At 39.7% G+C, this 21588-nt stretch overlaps 2 protein-coding genes across 2 annotated transcripts in view; one reads left to right on the top strand and one right to left on the bottom strand.

The window, feature by feature from the left end:
• fam162a (family with sequence similarity 162 member A) overlaps positions 1-21588 on the bottom strand; it is a 155805-nt gene that overhangs the window by 64956 nt on the left and 69261 nt on the right. The window lies entirely within an intron of this gene.
• The window catches only part of vipr1b (vasoactive intestinal peptide receptor 1b), a 62938-nt gene continuing 51543 nt past the window's right edge, over positions 10194-21588 (top strand). The window contains exons 1-2 of the mRNA XM_077244622.1: positions 10194-10429; positions 10520-10610. Of these exons, the coding sequence (XP_077100737.1) occupies positions 10338-10429; positions 10520-10610 (183 nt within the window). The 5' untranslated portion in view covers positions 10194-10337. The remainder of the gene's footprint in view (positions 10430-10519; positions 10611-21588) is intronic.

Genomic DNA, 21588 nt, shown 5'->3' with positions numbered 1-21588 from the left:
AGCTTGTGGCCTGCCGGCCCTGTAGAGCAGATGGTGGGAGTTGAGATGGACTTCTTCTGCGTTGAATGAAGACGTTTTGACCAAATCCTGAGGTTGTCCTTGATTTTGTCGTGCTTGAGAGAGTCCTCTCTCACCTGAATTAGCACATGGCTGGTTTGGTCAAGGCCAGGGGCCCTGGGGCCGTGGTGAGGCCACGCAGGACAGCACAACATCCCGAACGTTCTGAGAAACCAAGAGAGGGAGGGCTTGTTGAGGATGCTATTTGAGGCTTTAGAAAGGTCCCGCCTCTCAGGATTTGCTCGACCAGTGAGAAAGGTGGAGTTTCCAGGCGGGAGAATTTGATTTATGGGTCTTTGTTCCAAGAGGGCTCATTTGCATGTGCACGCTGGATGGGTGTTAGCTTGATGAAGAACTATGAAATATTCTTTGTTGTTGTTATCGACAAATCATGTACACAGTCATTTCGATCTTCAAAGTACCAATTTATAGAGACCAAATATGGCATATGATGTTGGCTAACCATAGTATGCAAAGTCTGAAACATTAACCCATTAGAATTTACAAGAAAACATAGGCCAAAACAACATCAGAAGGAAAATCATGAGATGTGAAAATTAGATACATGTTTATACATTTCTCAAGTGGTTATATATATATATATATATATATAGGATTAACTGGGTTTATTTCTCCTTCTCAGGAGAATTATGTGTATGTCACATCTGTCAGGAATTCCATTTTAGAGGTCGTAAAAATCCATATCTAAGTAACAGGACCCCGAGTTCTGCCAGTGGTGTTAGCTTCATTGGGATGTTAGTTTCGGGGGAAGTTACACTGGTCTTTGTTGGGAGAGTGAGTTTGCCGGACTATTCATTAGATAAAATGAATAATTTGTGTGTGTGATTGGTCCAGACGCTACAAATATGTCCTCAATGGTGTACAAATACCTCTGCCAATTATCTGACTTATCCTCGTAAACGAAAAATTTATTATCTTTATATACATGTGACGGGTAGGTCCACGGAGGCTTCCATGTCGTTCCGCCATCTTGAAAAACTATAATAGCAGAGAGGGGCAAAAAGTACAAGGCAAAAGCGTTTCCACAACGCGTTTTCGTTCAGAGCCAGCGTCACTTAACTGAAAGCAGCAGAAACGGAGGAGCAGAGCAGTGAGAGGCGCTTGTCGCTGCCCCGGCAAGTTTAAAAGGCTGCATTGCACTGTTATTATTCATACTGTAACATTCGTTTGTTCGTTGTGTCTAGTTGCAGTTTGTTTGAAATAACAAACCTGCTCACCCGAAGGAAAACTCGACGAAGTGCTATTAGAAGACATCCTATCATAGCTTTTTGGTACATAACAGCTACCGTAGATGCAACGCGCATTTGAAAAAGCGAGGCGCTGGAGAGCACAATTCGTTTGAATGCAAAATACAATTTCACTGCCAGATGGGAGAAATTCCTACACAATGTCCCTTTAAAGCCCTTAAGTTGGCTGCCCAATAGTAGTGTTGAAAACAGGGAAGGCCTAAACCTCCTACAGTATATCTTTCGTTTTACAGATATGAGCTTTAGATATACGATGGGCTTTATACACCCAAATAAATGGCATGATCACCGAGTCAAGTGTTTTAAAGAATGACTGGGTTAGAAAGATTGGTACATTTTGAAACAAATAGAGAAACCTGGGTAAGGTAACCATTTTGATTGCCTTGACACGACCAATCATTGTTAAAGGAAGTACTCACCAAGTCTACATCACTCTTCAGTTTGTCTATCATAACTTTATAATTTGTATCATATAACCGTTTGAAATGTCTATGGACAGTGATAACAAGATATTTTAATTCACTTACAGACCTAAAGGGGAGATTATTAACAAAAACTGGGTCCATTATCATCGTATAATGGCATAAATTCACTTTTCTGCCATTTAACAGTATATCCAGAAAGGGTACCAAACTCCCTGATTAGATCGAACAAGAAAGGCAGAGATTTCTAAGGTTCTGAAAGAAAAAGAAGAACATCAACAGCTTATAACGAAATCTGGTGTTTTACACCTCCCATCGTAACAGGAGATATGTGGATGATTTCTTATACTTATCACTATAGGTTCCATCGCGATAGCAAAAAGTAAAGGGCTCAGTGGGCAGCCCTGGCGGGTGCCACGATGGAGGAGGAAAGAGGGCAATCTATTATTGTTTGTGAGAACAGAGGCAGAGGGGCAAAGATAAATTTCAACCCACAAAGAAAAATGTTTTCCCAGTCTAAATTCTTTGATGGTGCTTAATATGTAGGACCATTCCACACAGTCAAATGCTTTATAAGCATCTAGGGCTAGAATGGCTGTTTTGTCATTTTTTCCTCTACTCCCATAAACAATGTTCATAAGCCTACGTACATTATGATCGTACATGTTTGGTCATTATGTATTGTAGAACTGATACATTTACTTAAACGATTTGCTAAGATTTTAGTAAATATTTTAAGATGATTGCCGAGAAGGGAAATGGGTCTATAAGAGGAAGGGTCTGTACTATCTTTATCTTTCTTTAAGATCAATGCAATGTTTGCCGAATAAAGTGTTTCTGGTAATTTTTTGCTTTCATTAGAATTTTTAAGCATCCTTAGCATCATGGGGGCCAATTTGATTAGAAAAGGCTTTATAAAATTCTATGCCGAACCCATCCGGACCAGCCGCTTTCCCATTGGGAAAACTTCTAATAGCTGTAAAAACTTCTTCCAATGTTATGTCCGAATTTAAGTTTTCCCTTGTGTCCGCACTGATTTTAGGAAGTCCTAGAGAGCGAAGGAATTTTGTAATATCAGATGAGTCTACACTACTTTGAGAGGAATGAGAGGAATTCCTGATAGAATTCCCGGAATACATTGTTTATTTTTGTTGGTTTATTGGTCAAGGCCCCAGATTTAACTTGATTGTTTTTATGGCTCTACTAGCTTGAATGCCTCTAAGTTGACAAGCTAGCAAGCGGTTGGGTTTGTCACCAAATTGTTTCTGCTTTATCTTTAATAAAAGGGAACTAATTTTGGCAGATAACAGTGTATTATATTCATATCTGTGCTTTATAATACTTGCCAAAGTTAAATTGGACAATGTGAGTTTGAACTGATGTTCCAGCATTGGCAACTCGGTCTCGATTTCTACCAGCCTTTTGCGCCTCTGCTTTTTCAGTCTGCTTGAAAGGCTATAATCTGGCCTCTAATGACAGCTTTAAGAGCTTCCCATAATGTTGAATCAGACACATCCCCTTTATCATTCAGAGAAAGAAATTCAGCAATACGGGTAGCAAAAGTTTCTTTAAAACGGTCCTCATTTAACAGAGTGGGATTAAAACACCAAGAGTAGGAGGGAGTTTCCAAAGTCTACTTTTATCGAGACAGGGGAGTGATCAGATATTAGAATATTGTGATATTAAGAGGATAACATCTTAGAGGTTAATTTGGAATCCGTTAAAAAATAGTCAATCGTTGTATATGAGTTATGGACATTAGAAAAAAAGAGTAGTCTTTGTCAATAGGGTGCTTAAGTCTCCAAATATCAAGAATATTCAGTGAATGAATGAGATTATTAAGAACAGTAGCTGAATTAGAAAGTTTAGGAGGGCTAGGGGAATGCATATCCATAAAAGGGTCCAAAATGCAATTACTGTAAAGTCCCCTACAATAATAAGATGGGTGGAGTCAACATCAGGTATGATATTAAAAACAGACCGAAAAAAATGTGGGTCATCGAAATTAGAAGCATATAAATTCACAAATGTAACATGTTTCTCTCAAATAGTGCCAGTCACAATAAGATAACGACCATTGATATCCTGTTTAGTGGACAAATGCTGAAAGGGAATATTCTTGCGTATTAATATAGACACTCCACGGGCCTTTGAAGAGAAAGTAGAGTGGTACATTTGGCCTAGCCATCTACATCTAAATCTGTGAGCACAGACATGCTTAATATGAGTCTCTTGCAGAAACACTATGTCTGCATGCAAAGAATTCAAATGGGTGAATACTTTAGATCTTTTAACAATATTATTTAAACCATGCACATTCCAGCTCAGAATATTCAAATGCTTCTTAAAGGAGCTCATCCAAGTGCAGCGTGAGGTAAATCACAGGGTAAAATAAGTGGTGATTAAGTAAAATCATAGGCATTGTTAGATGTGCGAAAGAAGAAAAAAACAAAACAAATAAACATTTCTAATACAAAGATAGGCTGGCATTGAATATAACCCAATAAACTCGTTTCTCGAACCCCTGCGGAAACCAAAATACCCCATTAAGACGTGGGACAGCTGACCGGAACACAAAGAGGAGGGGAAAAGAGATAAAGCAAAAAAGAAAACAAAAATCGACTGGTGACCTAACTGCTCTTCGAAACAAAAACACACAGCTCCGCCTCCACTCGTAGTAGTGAGGAAAAAACTTTGCGTCTAACTAAATGAATGAACCTTCTGTACACATTTAAAAAACACATTTGCATACACACTCAAACAATCTTCGGACAATGCCGACCTGATCATTTTTAAGTCTTTAAGGACAAAATATGAGGATGGCCCAACTGATTCGTCAAGAGTTATAGATCCAACGTTATATATATATGTATATATACACGTGACATATATACGCATATATGTGCACACACAGGCTGATTTATACTTCTGCGTCGGACCTACGCCGGAGCCTCTACGCCGTAGCCTACGCTTTGGTTTTAATTTATACTTCTGCGTCGTTGTCCGCGTTGACGCACGCAGCGGGAGCATGTGAAACCTGAGGAAGCGGTTTGAGCAGACCAATCACAGCGCTTGAGTCCGCGTAGAATAGACGCGTTGTTACATTTTTGGAGAGGTGCACGTCAGGGTAAGCCGGAGGGTACGCGCGCTACGCACAGCCTACGGCGTAGCTACGGCGTAGCTACGGCGTAAGTTCGACACAGAAGTATAAATTGGGCTTTACATTTTTGGAGAGGTGCACGTCAGGGTACGCCGGAGGGTACGCGCGCTACGCACAGCCTACGGCGTAGCTACGGCGTAAGTTCGACGCAGAAGTATAAATTGGGCTTCACACACAAACACCTGTGCTTGACGAGTCCATGGATTGCGTCGGCCATCCGCAACTAGGCATAGTGTCTTACCATGATGTACCACAGTATACTTTGCGATCCCTCATTGTGAGATACTGTCAATGTATGACTCGGCCTCCTTCGGGGACGAAACTATTTTCTTCATCTTCTCATGAGTAAAGATGAGACAAACAGGATACAGCAGACCACATTTTATTCCTTTAGCCAGTTTCTCCCATGCTCCGTCAAACTGCTTGCGTTGGGAGGACACCTCCGCGGGAAAGTCCGGAAAAATACTGATACGACCCCCGTCGAAGGTGATCGGGCTTTGGTTACCGGCAAGTTGCAGTATTTCAGTCTTAACAGCATCATGATGAATCCTGGCAATCATAACTCGCGGCCGGTTGTTCACGACGGGGCCAATGCGGTTAGCACAATCAAACTTTACTGTATACTTTGTCTCGTAGATAGTCTACTCACACGCTTTAACCTCGCGCACGAGCAGACCATCTACAGGACAAAGTGTACGCGCGTTGTGGACCCGACTATAGGCGCATATTACTAACGGGCTCTTTAAATAACAAAAAAATGATATTGCGCCATTGACTTTAGACCAGTTTTCAGTTGGTCAATGGCTCAGTCTATTTCAGTTGACTCAAAATAGCAACGCGCCAACACTGCGCCTGAACACACCTTGTTTTCAGACCAGCATGCCCATGGGCGCACAAATGGGTGCAAATGCATTTGCTATTTAAACAATGTGGCGCAGGACGGGAAAATGATAACTGTGTCGGGCTGAAACTAGCTAAAAACAGTTGCATCGTGCCTGGCACTGCATTGCACTGGCAATATGATTGGGCCCATAAAGTCAGTTGCTTGTTGCCACCTACTGGCTTAATGATGTAACCTGCAAAAAGATTAGAAACTGTTTATCATACATATATATTTACAATAAAATAAAAATTTATATCCTTATGAATATGTTGAACTGTTTTGTACCGTACAAATCCATATAAATGTGACTGACTTTTTGGGGACAAAAGTCTCCATGTGGTGAAAATCAAGGTTTTAATGTTGTTTATTTGTATAAGTATGTCTATTTAATGTTTTTAATATGCTTTAAGACAAACCATGTGCAAATGCATAAGTCAACACAATTGCTGAGTATTTTCTCCTTAAAACTGCATTAAACCAAAGACAGTCTCAAAAATGCAGTTTGAAATGCTGGTGTTTCTGATGTCACAAACTGCCTTGTAACCAATCAGGTCAACGTATGATCATCAACGAGTGGATCCCTGAGCTGGAGTTTGTGAGTGGAGGAGGGGCTAATTTACATATTCATAGAACCGTGTATACTAAATGAGGCAAGGGTGTAAAGTTACATTCAAGCTATTTTAAGGCATGAAGAAATTTAAGTTAAGGAAAAATGTCTAAATGTCATTCTGGTGATTAAAATGAGTTTTAAGGGATACAATTATTGACTACAGGGTTAATAATTTTTTAACAATTACCTTTTTTTGTTGTTGTTCCTCTTCAGTCCTTGTAGCTTATGGCCATATCATTATTAACTTGTCTAATGTTTGTCAGCTAATAAGCGAGGGAATAAGACTGATATGTTCCCGGTAATAGAAATTGATTTTAGTATACTGTTTTTATACACTTTGCAATTGATTTTAGGGTTAGATGTAATACAAATCATTTGTTACACATCATGCTTAACCATGTCAAGGACTCTTCTTAATCATTTGCACACCTCACTCTATAAACAATTTCTCATCTGTTTTTATTTATTTATTTTAACCAATCTTCCAGTTTTTATTTGGTGCATACTAATAATTAGAAATATTACAGTTCTTACACAAAATGCAATCCACTATGCTTTTGTCTAAAGAAATGCATGACTATGTAGACTATAAAAGACCAATATTGTCACCAATAAAAGTGAAAAATATTCACAATATCAGATAGTTTCCACCACTGCATGTTGAAAGAGTTTTTGTTCATTATTACTCATTATCGCACCCAGGATCGTAGAGTTGACGCCTAATAATCTTTAACAATTAAGTGATTGTTAAAACCAAGCAGCATGTTGGAGCCTACTGCAAAATTACAAGCCCATTTACAAGTCTCAGTGAGTGATTTTACACAGCAATGAGTAATGATGTTCTGCCAGCACACAACAAACTCTGTTAATTACGGAATGGCATATTTTCTTCCTCACATACGCCCAATAGAAACATGTGAAAGCTAACAAGCCAGCTACTTTCAATTAAAGCCTTGAAATATTCTCACTTATGACGTATCCATGAGGATTTAAACAGATCTTTTATGGAGTAAGTTCTGTGTAATTTTGACTCACTCTCCAAGGAAACAGACGTTTCAGTGAATAACAGAGATGCAGAAAAAAAAGTCTTGCACCTCAAAATCCCCACACTTTCCTCAGCCTCAAAGGAACTTTATTCGAACAGGTTTATTGATTGGTTGTGAAATGTGGCAAACAGGAAATTTACCAGAAAGTAATCTTGTTCCCACATTTTGGTCATAATCGTGAAAGGGCATGTCAATTAAAATGCGAAGTCTTCCCTTCTCATATTTGAACTTCCAAGACCCTATATACTGAGTGACATATATGTATCTTTTTTTAGGCTTCATGGGCTATTAAGTTTGAGGTGCTCTTCATGGAAAACTAATGCAAAGGAATAGAAGGCAGACTCATCTATCTTTAGCATGAGCCATGTGAGTTATAATTCATCGATATAGTAATGTGACTGCAGTGCTTTTGACATACATCACCCTTTCATTAGTTTGTCTTCTGAACGAGAGGAACAGATGAAATGACAATGACGAAAACCAGGAAACCACGCTTCCACGCTTGAAGTTCTAATCTAAAACAGCTCTTTCCCAGACAGCAACATAGTGTCAGCCCAGGTCCGGGCCACATCTGGTAGATGTGAATTTCCACGCGTACCAGATGTGGGCCGGATCTGGGCCGACACAACACTGTTGTTGTCTTAGGTGTGCCACCCGGAAGTGCTGGCGTCATGTTTGTTTGTAAATAGCTATTTATTCTTAACAACAAGAAAAAGGAACAGCCATGACAGCAGTGCCAGGACCAATATTTGCATTTACTGAAATATCGAACGTCAAGGGTTTTCAATAGAAAGGGAAGATTATGGCCTAAAAATAATTTTCAATTTGAAGTCAGATCTGAATAAATACAATGTAATCCAAAGGTAAAAATCTGCATAAGAATACACCTGCCCTCACTGCCCCAACCCTTGAATGGTTATGTAATTAAGATTCTCATTTGCTTCTCTTTTTCAAGTGACCGTAACATCTTAAAACCCAAGAGTGAGTATGTATCTTGCATATAAACTGAAGTCAGACCTTAAAATGTACCATTTCCAAATATTATCCATTAAATTGCTTGAAAAAATGTATATTATTGCATCGTGCAACAGTAACTTTTCATTAACTTCAGTACAACAAAGGAATTGTGATGGCTGTTTTTTCTGCAGAAAGCTGATCTCTATGATGTGTCTAATTTTTTATCGATAATTTGTTGGTAAAGGGTGAGAGACCTGGCGAGTCACATGACTTTTGTCAATGAGCCATAGGTTCTCGACCCCCTGTTATAGATCCACAAATTCTGTTTGATGAGATGTCACACATGCATAACATGCTTCAGAGTAAATGCTGCAAGCACAGAATAGCTGATTCTCATTATTTGCATGGGAGAGAAAGCATATCAATCAATGAACATTCAAAAGTGGGGCGGTGGAACCTCAGCAGTGTCAACACAGATATTACAGTGAGTATTTTTCACTAAATGTGATTTAGTTTAAATGTAAAAGGATTACAATGAGCTCTGCTCTGAGACACAGAAATGAGCTTATTTATCACAAGACATGCTGCATCCTGCCTCACATGCACATAGATGAAAGATATTCTTGTCTCTAATGTCAGCTTAATTTCATTGAGGAACATTTGAACACAGCAGATGTGAATAATAATATTTATAACATATATCCAATGATTTTGCTGGCAATATAACATCGAACAAAATTGTGAATATCATGCACTCCTATATATATGACAAGGAGAATTTGTGTGAATTTAGGTTGATTGTACCTATGTGTTGAAAAGCTCGCTTGCATTAATTGCACTATTTTCTGTATTAGAAAGTGACTGTTTACATCAGCTTTGTGATGGATCATGTGTAAAATGGAATATAACAGCATATTAATCACTGCACTTACAGACTTGTATTCAGAATAATGAATTCTCTCAGTTTTTTAATTAAATTATTTTTTTCTCCAAATATTCCTCAGATGACATACCCAATCAACATGCCTTGAGCATGGCACTTACAGTAACCTCAAGTTGCTTCAGCAATTAGGCTATTTATAAACAATAAATACATTTTATTAATGAAGTAAGGCTACTTGGGATGAGATGTGTCTGCTAATGACAAAGAAAGCAAGTGTGTGTCCAATTTGCATAATTTGCAGTACAAATTTGATTGCTCCAGATAAATATTTTAGATAGGCTAGTGTTTGAATTCAGAAATCGGAGAACAACATCTTAGGACCACATATTTAAACATGAACAAAACAGCATAAACCATGCAAAGATAACAGCATATTTTGGAATTGTCTCCTTCCCCTTACATTATAGGCCTATAGGCAATTTATAGTTTTTTAACTTAAAAATATTTCTCCGCACTCAGTGCCTCAGGTCTGCGCCTTTTATATTGTTGTGAAAATAAACAATTTCATTACATGACATCCTGTATGTAGAAGATAATCCCTCACATAAAGGAACGTTGCTGTACAACAAAATAAGGTAAACAGCTGAAAAACGGACGGCTACGGGAGCTGTGCAGTGATATTTTGAACGGGTTTCAAACCGACTGGAAGTCGTCATCGACCAATCGACGTTTCCACAGTTCAGGCAACACGCAGTTAAACATTTTATTGTATTTTTTAAGCGTATTTGAAACCAACTAAACAAGACCAAACAAGCGCACACATGATTCATTTTCTGCAGCCAGGTGTTCACAAAGAGCATAGACCTTGACATTTCATCTATTGCTTTCGCACTAACGCAACAAAGACAGTCGTAAGCTGATGACGAACAAGAGTGATGCAGTCTTGAGTGTGTTGTCAATATATCTCGCAAGTGAAGCTGTGAAGCTCCTCTCGTGCTCTGATTGTGATTCGCTCATTGGTCGCTGAACTGTCAGCAGCTCGAGCAGCAATATGAGCCACTCACCCGGAGGACTGCTCACTCTGGGCTCTAATGATGATGTCCCCTCATCTGAACTTATGTTTTACTCATCTGCCAACACTGTGTCCGTTGTGACATCTAACGTTTGATTGACTTTATTTTTTAAAGCAGGATAAACTTTACGGATTCAAGTTTTTTTCTCTTCAATTCACAGTAATCGAACATTCACGGAAGAAAAAGCATCTGCGATGGACGCCTCAAAATTGGTTTTATTGGCTTTAAAGCTGAGCTGCGTGTTTTCTCCGGTAAGTAGCCTATTTGTTTTTGTGCTGTTGTTGTATTTTTAAATAGCATACAGTTGGTGGTTTCATTACAGCCAGCATGATAGCCTACCGTTGGCATGTTAACATATGTTAAATTATTTTAAATCTATTATGTATAACGTAGGCTACCTCGCATATTTAGTAAAAACCATGATAAATCTGACTAGAGAGCCACCGAGAAGTTGGATCCTGATTCAAGAGACGTATGCAGTAGTGAGCACTTTGGGACGAGTGAAGGAGCCGTGTCTCTTACTTTATAAAGGCATGCTAATGTTGCCTTAAGCAAGTCATATGTATCCGTCTTTAGCATGTCATACACGTGCTTAATTGCAGACAATGCATCTTAAAATATCCTACTACTTTTTCTTTTCTTTAATTTTTTTTTTACCTCGAAGAAGGGGTGAGCGCACCTGTCCAGATAGCGAGGAATTAACCAGAAAATTAATTGAATTTAATCAAATTTAAAAATCATTATGGCTTTAATCATGATTATTTTTTTTATAGCTACTCGTCTATTTTATTGTTTTTTACGCATTCACTAACACCATTCTTGTATCTCTGCGAATACTTGCACATTGTCTGTATAACATGTCCCCTTTTTGCTGTGAATCTTAATTGGAATTTATTTTTTGTTTAAATAGCTTTAATTGTGTTAATTTTTATTATTGTTCTCGCTATAGTGCATTAGGCTATAGGATTCTATACGAATAGAAGTAGTATCTATCTATCTATCTATCTATCTATCTATCTATCTATCTATCTATCTATCTATCTATCTATCTATCTATTTCCATATTAAGGGCAAAATTAGGCACTTAGCAAAACCAGGGGGGGAACAAAATGAATAATGAAACTTTGCAAAACCAAAATGTCGCACAGTTTTGGTTCAGCTATGATACACATGGCAATTGTAACTGAAGCATTCACTAACAGTGTAAATCATACACTTCAGTGTTCATAAAAGCCTCTTACCTGCACTTTTAGCACACTTCACCCTCTTGAATCTCTGATAAAGGCTGCAGTGGTCTCTGCCACTCTCACAATGTCAGAAGTTGAATGAAAAGACATTTTGGTACTGACTCTGGAATAAAATGTACCAAACATCAGCTAATAGCATCCTTTAGAAGACATTCCTGCTGCTATTTATTTCAGCAAACATAGGAATTCAGGTTGACTTGCATGTTGGAGGATGTTTCACATTTGATGGAAAGCAGCTGGTTGCAATGGACAAGATGTGTTAGTGGTTTAAGTGTTGTTTTAAATGTATTTGTTTCACTTAAGTCACATTATCAGCATGTAATTGTGCTGTATAAGAATCTGTGGAAATTTAAACATATTGTTAACCTTTGGACGACTGTGATAGATTCAGCTTTGTTGCTGGCTTGGTTTTTTGTTTTTATCTTGGATAGTTGGCATTACCTCAGCTTCCAGTTCTTATCAGGTGTTCCCCAAATGATGTAACATCTTTAACATTTGAACTGAAACTTCACTTCTAAAAATGAAGGTTCCAAAAGAGGGTTTTCACAGCAATGCCTTAGAAGAACCATTTTTGGTTCCCCAAAGAACCTTTCAGTTAACAGTTCTTCTTTTTCTAAGTGTGAAGAACATTTTAATAGTCTAAAGATCCCTTTTCCACTTTAAATGTCCTTTTTTGCAATGGAAATCATATAATCATGTCAATAAAGAACCTTTATTTGGCTGTATGCATCGCCTTCTTCACTAATTTACTTTATTCTAAGTTCAACAAGCTTTCAACTGGGCTGGTTTTCAAACTGATATAATCTTGACACTCAGTTTCAGGGAAGACAAATTAATGTGTGCTTTACACTTACTCTGAATTCTAATGATCCTGAGGGAAACTTTTAAAGACAAAGAAATTAATCCTTATGTAAAACAATTTATGTAGATATCAACAGCAATACAATTTAAGTCCTGTAAATACCGGTCAACAAAGTTTGATTGTTTCATTTTATTTTCATTATTCCATAAGTTGTCTTTCACTGTACATTTTATTCTCGCAGGATAATCTATGAAGTTTGTTTTTGTTAACAACTATTTATTGAGTTTTCTTTTTTAAAGTCAAGAAACACAAAAATACAAAGCAAAAAGCAACTATACAAATCTAGAACCCACCCCTGGTAGACTTCAAGAAAATAAAAATAAAATACAAAGATAGAATGTAGACCCAAAAAATAAAATAAAATAAATAAATGAATAATAATAAATAAATAAATAAATAAATAAATGACATAGATGTTAAAAAAGTTGACACAATATCAAAAGCAGCATGCCATAAATTCACAGTCTTAACATTGGATGCATGCATACAGTACAAGAAGTGTTTGAGAGTTCCATCGATATAATGCCCAGCAAAGACACTGTCCATGTTCGTCTGTCCATTGTGTGAGGAGGATTCCAACGGTTAATTAACTTTTTTTTTAAACAGTAAATATCTTTGTTGAATGGATAAGGTAAGGTCCCTAAAATTGTAAAACAGAAAAAATGGTGTGGGGTCAAACAAAAATCAGTGTCCAACAGATATGATAAGTCCTGTGTGAGCTGGGTCCAAAAAGGTGAGAGAAAGGGACAGTCTCAAAAGAAGTGCAAGTACGTGCCTAAAGATCCTTGAGAACGTCTCAGGTTACGACTGTAACCATAGATCCCTGAGATAGGTAACGAGACGATTCGTCGATGACGCCTTGGGAACGCTTCCAGCGTGAATGCATCTGAAGCATCTATGTCAACTAGTCCAATGGATGTCATGACCAGGAAGAAAAAGTGACTGAAATTTGGCCCTCTGGAAACTCTCGACGACCGAAACAATCGTGTCGCCGTAGAGACCATAAGGAAGATAGGAGCATCAAGAAGGAAAGATGTATCCTCTCCTTGATCTCCGCCAAATTGAGCCAGAGGTATCTCTCAGTGGCCACATGAGCTGCCATAGCCCTATAGCCATACTCTCTCAACCCCCTAATATCTGAATAAACATGAACCTCTGGGCTGAATAGTCGTGAAGAGTATGGTTTATTCCACGATCTAGACAGCTCGCTGTGCAGATGGGGAAAAAATGGAAGGCCCAGTAGTGGAGGTGAAACAATAGAGGAAAGGAAGCGCTCATTTAATTTAATTTATTTTTAGGACAAGCACCCCTTTTCTCTGTTGGCCATAAAATATTTAATTTATCTACAGCTTTAGTAATCAACTCCACCAGCTCCTCATACGCTGGGGGAAGAGATGGCGAATCCTTTCCCCCCATGACTGTGTCCCTTTCAATGCTCAACACATCTTGTCAGGAACGGACTGGAAGCAAGGTGCAGTAAAGTACGTTTATTGAAGAATAAACAGAACGCTGGTCAGACACGAAACACAGAGATGGATGAACAGAGCGAGTGACGCAGGGACTTTGATAGGCAACCGGGTGGTGAATGTTCAGTGATGATAATCCGGGGATGAGGTGAGTAGAAACGGCAGTGCAGACCAGGTGAATACATCCAGGGAACGAAGACCATGAAGAAGACCACGACGAGAGACAGGAACCAACACAGGAACATACCAAACGATCTGACAACAAGAGATACCAGCCACTGAGAATATATAGCCAGAGGAAAGTGAATGCAGCTGCCGCTGCTGATCAGCGGTAATCGGAGAACACGCCCATAATGACACACACACATTGCACACACACACATAATCACAAGACAAGAAGAAGGCAGAGAATTCATAAACCGTGACACTACCCCCCTCACTAGGAACGCCGCCTGGCGTTCCCAGACTCCCTTACCTGTCGATTGTAATCATTGATAAGAGAGTGATCCAGGATGTCCCTAGCAGGCACCCAACTTCTCTCCTCCGGACCGTAACCTTCCCAGTCCCTAGGTACTGAAATCCTCGTACCATCCGTCTCGAGTCCAGAATACGGTTAACGTTTAAGTAGGCTCCCCATCTACTAGACGCGGCGGAGGGGGAACCGGGACTTGCGGATTAATGTGAGAATAAAACACGGGCTTGACTTTAGACACATGAAAAGCGGGATGAATTCTCCTGTACGCAGGAGGGAGTTTGAGTCGGACCGCCACCGGACTAATGATCTTGGTGACGGAAAACGGGCCAATTAATTTAGGAGCTAGTTTATTAGAGATGGCGCGCAAAGGAATGTTCTTGGTAGAAAGCCACACTTTTTGACCGACGACGTATAGGGGAGGTTTCGACCGGTGGCGATCGGCCGTAGCCTTGGTGCGTGCCCCCACTTGGAGCAGAATCTCACGGGCTCTGGTCCATGTGCGGTGGCACCTCTGGACGAAAGTGTGGGCGGAGGGGACCGCGACTTCAGATTCCAGACTCGGAAAAACTGGTGGCTGGTAACCTAAGCTACCTTCAAACGGAGATAGGCCTGTGGATGACACTGGTAACGAATTGTGAGTATACTCCACCATTGAAAGTTGCTGACTCCAGGAGGAAGGATTCTTGGAGACTAAACATCGCAACATTCTCTCCAAGTCTTGGTTGGCTCTCTCTGTTTGACCATTGCTCTGGGGATCTTAGTGAAGACTGATGCTCCCTGCAACCTCTCGAAAGCCAAAGACATCAACGGTAAAGGATAAGTATTCTTTACCGTGATGTTGTTCAACTCCCGTAGTCAATACAAGGTCTTATGGAACCATCCTTCTTACCCACAAAGAAGAACCCCGCACTCGCTGGAGAAGAGGAAGGCTGGATGAACCCTGATGCTAGAGAATCAGAAATGTATGGCCTGCAATGTATATACTCCATGGCCTCCCTCTCTGGAACAGAGAGCGAGTATAACTTGCCCTTAGGCAGAGACTTACCTGGCACTAAGTCTATGACACAGTCGTAGGGATGGTGTGGAGGGAGGGAAGCAGTACGGGACTTACTGAACACTTCCTTCAGGTCCTGGTACTCGACGGGCACGTTATATAAATCCCCTGCCTCCTCCTGAAACACAGAAACAGGTAGGACTTCGCGAGTTCCCTCGAAAGGGAATAAAGATTACACTTGGGAGAGGAGGAGAGATTCATATAGAAATGTTTCATAGGAGCCAAGTAAACCCTATGTAGTAATTTCCAGTGTATCATTTGATGATTGTGGTTCTTTGAAGACAGCTTAAAGATCCTCCATACCTGATCCGAAAATAAAACATCCACATCTTCATTAAGATCCTTGGGTCAAACAGTTTTAATAGATAAGGGTCTGTATGAATGCTCAAGAAGATACCGATAAATAACAGACAAAAAAGAGGGAGATCTCTCAGAAGGAAGGATTAATTTGCGCAGTGGATGAATAGATAAATGGGAGTCCCAAGGCACCCCATATGCCCGAAGGGCCAATCTTAGTCGCAATTTCAAATACATATAAAAAGATGTACCTTGTAAATTGCATTGAGCTTTAATGTTCTGAAATGATTTTAGATCCATATCATCATCTCTCCCAAAGTGTTTACTTTTTTTTCCCATTGCAGACAATGAAAAGGGGCCTTGCCAGACAAAAGATTAATATTATGAAAAATAGGCGAATGCCTATGCCAGATTGTAACTTAGTGTGTTTGCTTTTCGACTTCCCTCCAAGTGGAGAGAAGATGAGATACAATAGGACTAAACTGAGATTTACACTGCCTCAGTGGAACCCCGGAAAAAACAAGATGCTTCAGTTCATAGGGATAAACTATAGATTCCTTAATTGCTCTCCATGACACAGAAGCATCAGGATCAAACTAGACTGATAAAAGGCGGAGCGTAAAGGCTTGAGCATGAAGTTTAAAATTAGTGAAAGACAGACCTCTATGTAATCTGCCACGCTCTTGATTCGAGGACATTTCCCATCCCATATATAACGAGAAACGCATGCATCGAGTTTATTCAAGAAGCCAGCAGTTGGAGAAAGGAATTATAGATGAAAATAAATTAATACGTGCAAGAACATTAATTTTAATTACAGATATACAAACATGAAAAGAAGTAGGGAGATGAGACCAATTTTCCAAGTCTGAGGATATTTTTGCTAAAATACTATTCAGGTTTTTCGAGATAATTTCCTGAAGGGATGGAATAATCTATGAGGTTAAGTCACTCAAAGAGTAAGGCTTAAAGAATATATCATTAAAATTGTACCTAAAATAAGATGGAAGAGTCTTTTTGAAGACTTTATCTAAAGAACACATTATAACAAATAATTTTAAGTACAAAACAAATTGTTATGACTTTTGCTCTCCTGTGTCAAGAAAAGAGTCTTTAGGAAACAAATGAGGAGTTTCACAGCTGGAGATGTATATGAATCATGATAATGAGGTTTTGTTACATCTCACTAGATTCCTGATGCAAAACTATGCCTTCAGTAAAAGGCTTGTTTACTGCAAAAAAGGAACATTTTGGTTCCTTTGTTTCTTATGCATTGTCTCTTGGAGCTGTTTTGATATAATCAAAAGAACTAGATTTATATTTTGCTAAAAGTATTCTCTTAAGTTTTTTTGTTGTTGATAAAAGTTGTCGATTTTTTTGCACTTGAATTCAGTCATTCCTTCACAATTCTAACCGCAGGAAACAAACGCTTAAGGCAGCAGACTGTGTGCGGGGAGAACATTTTCCAGACAGATTATAAGAGATACTCACTCTCTGAAGAGCTAGTGCTAGAACTGGAGAGAAAGTTGCTTTAGATTTCCTCAAGTCTTCTGACTGCATCATCTATGCAAGAACACTCCCACTCGACACGACACCCAAACCTCATAATGCTCTTCTGTCCGGTCTGTCAGCCCACCTCACTTACTCATGAAGAATAGATGTGAGACACCTATTGCTTAAGCACCATGACAACGTCCTTCGTCTGTGTTCCATATAACCAACTATATTTATAGCACTGTTCAGGTGTGAAATAAGAAAGCTCAGTGTTTTTCACTCACTTGCTCTATCTTTCTGGGATACCCATATGGGCCAGGCAATAATCATTTGATAAATTAACTGATAAATCGATAAATCAGATGAGAAAATGTTCGATCAAGTGAGCAATCAATTACAAGTGGATAAATAGATCAAGAATTTGATAATCAAAAAAATAATTAATATGAACAATATTTATCATATATTTAAAAAACTATTCAGTTATTCAGATATTCAGTTTACAGCAGTAAGTAATGTAGAAGTTTTGATGATAATGAATTAAATATTATGTGATTACAAAGTGATTGATAATTTTATTTTATATTAATTGACTTTTTGATTATCCACTGCTTCATTTCACAGGTTTGTAAATTGTAATTGATTTATTGTTCATATACTATCTATCTATCTATCTATCTATCTATCTATCTATCTATCTATCTATCTATCTATCTATCTATCTATCTATCTATCTATCTATCTATCTATCTATCTATCTATCTGTCTGTCTGTCTGTCTGTCTATTTACTATCCATCCATCCCCGTTTCTATCTATCTATCTATCTATCTATCTATCTATCTATCTATCTATCTATCTATCTATCTATCTATCTATCTATCTATCTATCTATCTATCTATCTATTTACTATCCATCCATCCATCCTCATCTCTATCTATCTATCTATCTATCTATCTATCTATCTATCTATCTATCTATCTATCTATCTATCTATCTATCTATCTATCTATCTATCTGTCTGTCTGTCTGTCTGTCCAACCATCGTTCATTCATTCATTCATTCATTCGTACAGTAATTTGTTTGTTCACTCGTTCATTCGTTTGTTTGTTCACTCGTTCAATCATTTATATGTTCATTTGTTGGTTTATTAATTTATTCCTATGTGATTCTGCCAGTCAGTTTTATCTAGGCTGCTTTGTTGACATATTTTCTTTGACTATAAAGGTTTTGTTATTGTGAAATCATTTAAACAGCTGCTGGAAACTCCCCTGAACATTGGTGTCATGCTTCAGTCGTATACAAAAGTTTTATAATGACAAAAACTGACATGTTTTTATTATATAGTGATCGAGGGTTCTCACTTTTATTGAGCGGCAGAAAAATCCCCAAATCCACTCTTATCTAAATTCTTGGTATGATACAGAGCAGATGTGTATGCAGGAAGTTTATGGTTGTCTCTGGGGTGGTCATTTATGACTCTGCTCTGCATAGTCTGCTGAGTGATTAACTTCTGTTTTCCACTTACAGCAGTAGTGTGAGTGTGCAACAGATGTATTTCCTGTTTATTCAGGTTTATATTGCTTTTCCTCATCTCCTCTTTGCTAATTAATAGTACAGTTCTGAACTTCTTGACAGCAACAATATTTTTGTGGTCAACAGACTACATAATAAGACCCGAAATCACTCTGAACACCTGCATAGTAACCTGCATGACACACTAGCAGCACTTACTTCAGTTTAAACTCATGAAGACCCTAACAGAGGGAATCTCAGCATGCAGTGAGTGTGCAGAATTAAGAAAACTGCAGTGGTTTAGGTTGGCTTTTTATCTTTTTATTTTTTAAATTTTTAATGTAGTGTGACCACTTATTAGATGGGCTGATCAGTGTTTCATCCACTGATGTGTGTGTACCCAGTGATTGATTTTAGGCCTACCTGTTGATTTCATTGTGCTGGTTCATTGTGCATTCATTAGACAAAATGTACATTTGGCAGATCATCTAAGAAATTAAAGAAAAAACATGAACTATAATGATCTTAAGGATCGGTTTCGGGCCGATTAAGCAGTTTTTAAACCGATAGATATCGGCTATCCTAAGTCCTATCCATTATTTTATGTCAGCGGTCACGCAGGTGTCGTGCAGGTGGCGATATGCACCTTCAAGCAGGTTTGCCAGCCGCCATTAAAAGGAAAAGAAAAAGCTCAAATGTACGTGTGCGATGATCGAGAACCAATGATGTCTGAACGTGTCACATACGCACGTTCAAGTTTCCGTAATAAGCATATTTGATGCACACTTTTGTAAGGAATCACTCAAAATACATAATACTCACTCAAAATACACTCAAAATACATCTGCCGTCAAACTATCTGAGACTTTGTTGTCATAATGCATTGCTATGAGTTGCATCTTGCTTCGGACTTGACTGACAGACTGGCATTCTGATACCTTGAGCTTTATGCTTTCTAACCTTATCTTCTTTTTGTTGCAATTACTCTGGTAAAACACAATATACAATAAGTTTATATCAGTAGTCCAATATTCATAATTGTGACAACACAGTCTATTAAAAATGTCTGGCATTGTAACATATGTTACAATTCCATATATTGGAATTACTCCATTGTGATAGAAAGATACCCCTTTTTTGACATTTGAGCCCCTGACCCTGCACAAAAAAACTTGACTGGGACATCCCTATTTCAGGCTTCTTTAAGATTTTGAAACTATCACAAAGAATATCACTGCTTTTTCATTACTTCATTACAATGATCTGGACAATGAACAAGTTGTAACATCCTTTAAAATATTAAGAACTAAGAGGAAGTAGTCTTATATGATAAACAATATGTGAGAAGAATTTTCCAAACCCGTTGCGTACCTTAGTGGCGTGGATGCAGATTTATTATTATTATTATTAAAGTTATAAAACACCAGTTACAGATTTTCATCTGTTGTTCATTTTTAATCGCATATTCTCACGGTGTGGTGCAGGCAGAAGAAGACAAGGAGTCCAAAGGTCCAATGCAAACGTTTACTAACAATATAATAATACAAACAGGTACAGACAGGCAGAAGGTTCACACACACTTAGTAGAGATTGGAAACGTGACACAGCTAACAAGACTAACGAGGTAACAGGTGAGACAGATGAACTAATAAGGGTTGCCATGGAAACAAATGAGTGGCAGGAAAGCAGAACAAAGGAAGACATGTGACTAATGAACATACAAACAAACACTGAAACGTGACAGTACTCCCCCCTCCCGGTAGGCGCGTCCTCGCGCCATAGATAGGCCAACTGCGGAGGAAGGGAGGGGACTCAGGAGGAGGACGAAGAGCAGGTGAAGGGCAGACAGAAGGTAGGTGGCCAAGGCGGAGCAGGCTGTGCAGGGCGCAGACGACGAAGGGAGGATCCATGGAGGAGGCAGAGCTGATGACTCCAGGGGGGCGACTGACGGGGGCAAAGCAGGTGGGAGAGGAGACCAGGGTGGAGCCGGAGAGCCGACATGCCCAGGCGACGCGAGGATCCGGCGGGACATGGCAAAGCCGCCGGGTCTTGTGACTGAGGGAGGGCAGAAGGGAGCGGTGGAGACAGAGGGAGTGAGGCCCAAGGAGGAATAGAAGGGAGTGAGGAGTCCAATGGAGCCAGGGGGACGAAGGGACGAGGCGTAGCCACAGGAGTGCAGTCCAGAGGCGAGGTGCAGTCCAAGGTGGATCCGGGGGGACGAGGGAGCCTGGTGAAACTGGTGAACTGATGGGCCACAGTGGAGCTGAGGATGGTAGGAGCCAAGGTTGAGCTGATGGATCGACTGGCCGAGGTAGAGTCCTGGTCGCGGAGGTTGGAGGCGAAGACCGGGGATCCACCAACCAGGTTAGGAGCTGCAGGCTGGCAGACCCACAGCACTGTTTGTGGAGCTGAGGGACTGACAGGCAGTGGCAGAAGAAGGGTTGAGAAGTGGTAGATGGGAGGAGGTGGGAGAGGTAGGCTGGGTGGGAGTTCAGGAACCAGCTCAGGTTCTGGAACAGATTCCGGCTGGGGAAAAGACTCAGGCTCAGGCTCGGGAACAGACTCAGGCTCTGGCTCGGGAAAAGACTCAGGCTCGGCGGGATGAGTCCTCCGGGCAGGTACAGGTCTAAGGACAGGAACAGGTCTGGGAACAGAACGGGGAACAGGAATCGGCATGGCGGCGGCCATCCTGGCTGAGGGCTCAGGTGGTGAGGCAGCGGCCATCTTGGTCAAGGGCTCAGGGTGGCGAGGCGGCGGCCATCTTGGCTGAGGGCTCAGGTGGTGAGGCGGAGGCCATCTTGTCTCAGGGCTCAAGCGGT

This window comes from Siphateles boraxobius, unplaced genomic scaffold, assembly GCF_051911475.1.
Source record: "Siphateles boraxobius isolate OS27281-9 unplaced genomic scaffold, OSU_SipBor_1 26, whole genome shotgun sequence".
Classification (NCBI taxonomy): domain Eukaryota; kingdom Metazoa; phylum Chordata; class Actinopteri; order Cypriniformes; family Leuciscidae; genus Siphateles; species Siphateles boraxobius.
Note: the sequence above shows the minus strand (reverse complement) of the source record. Positions and strands in the feature narration are given on the sequence as shown.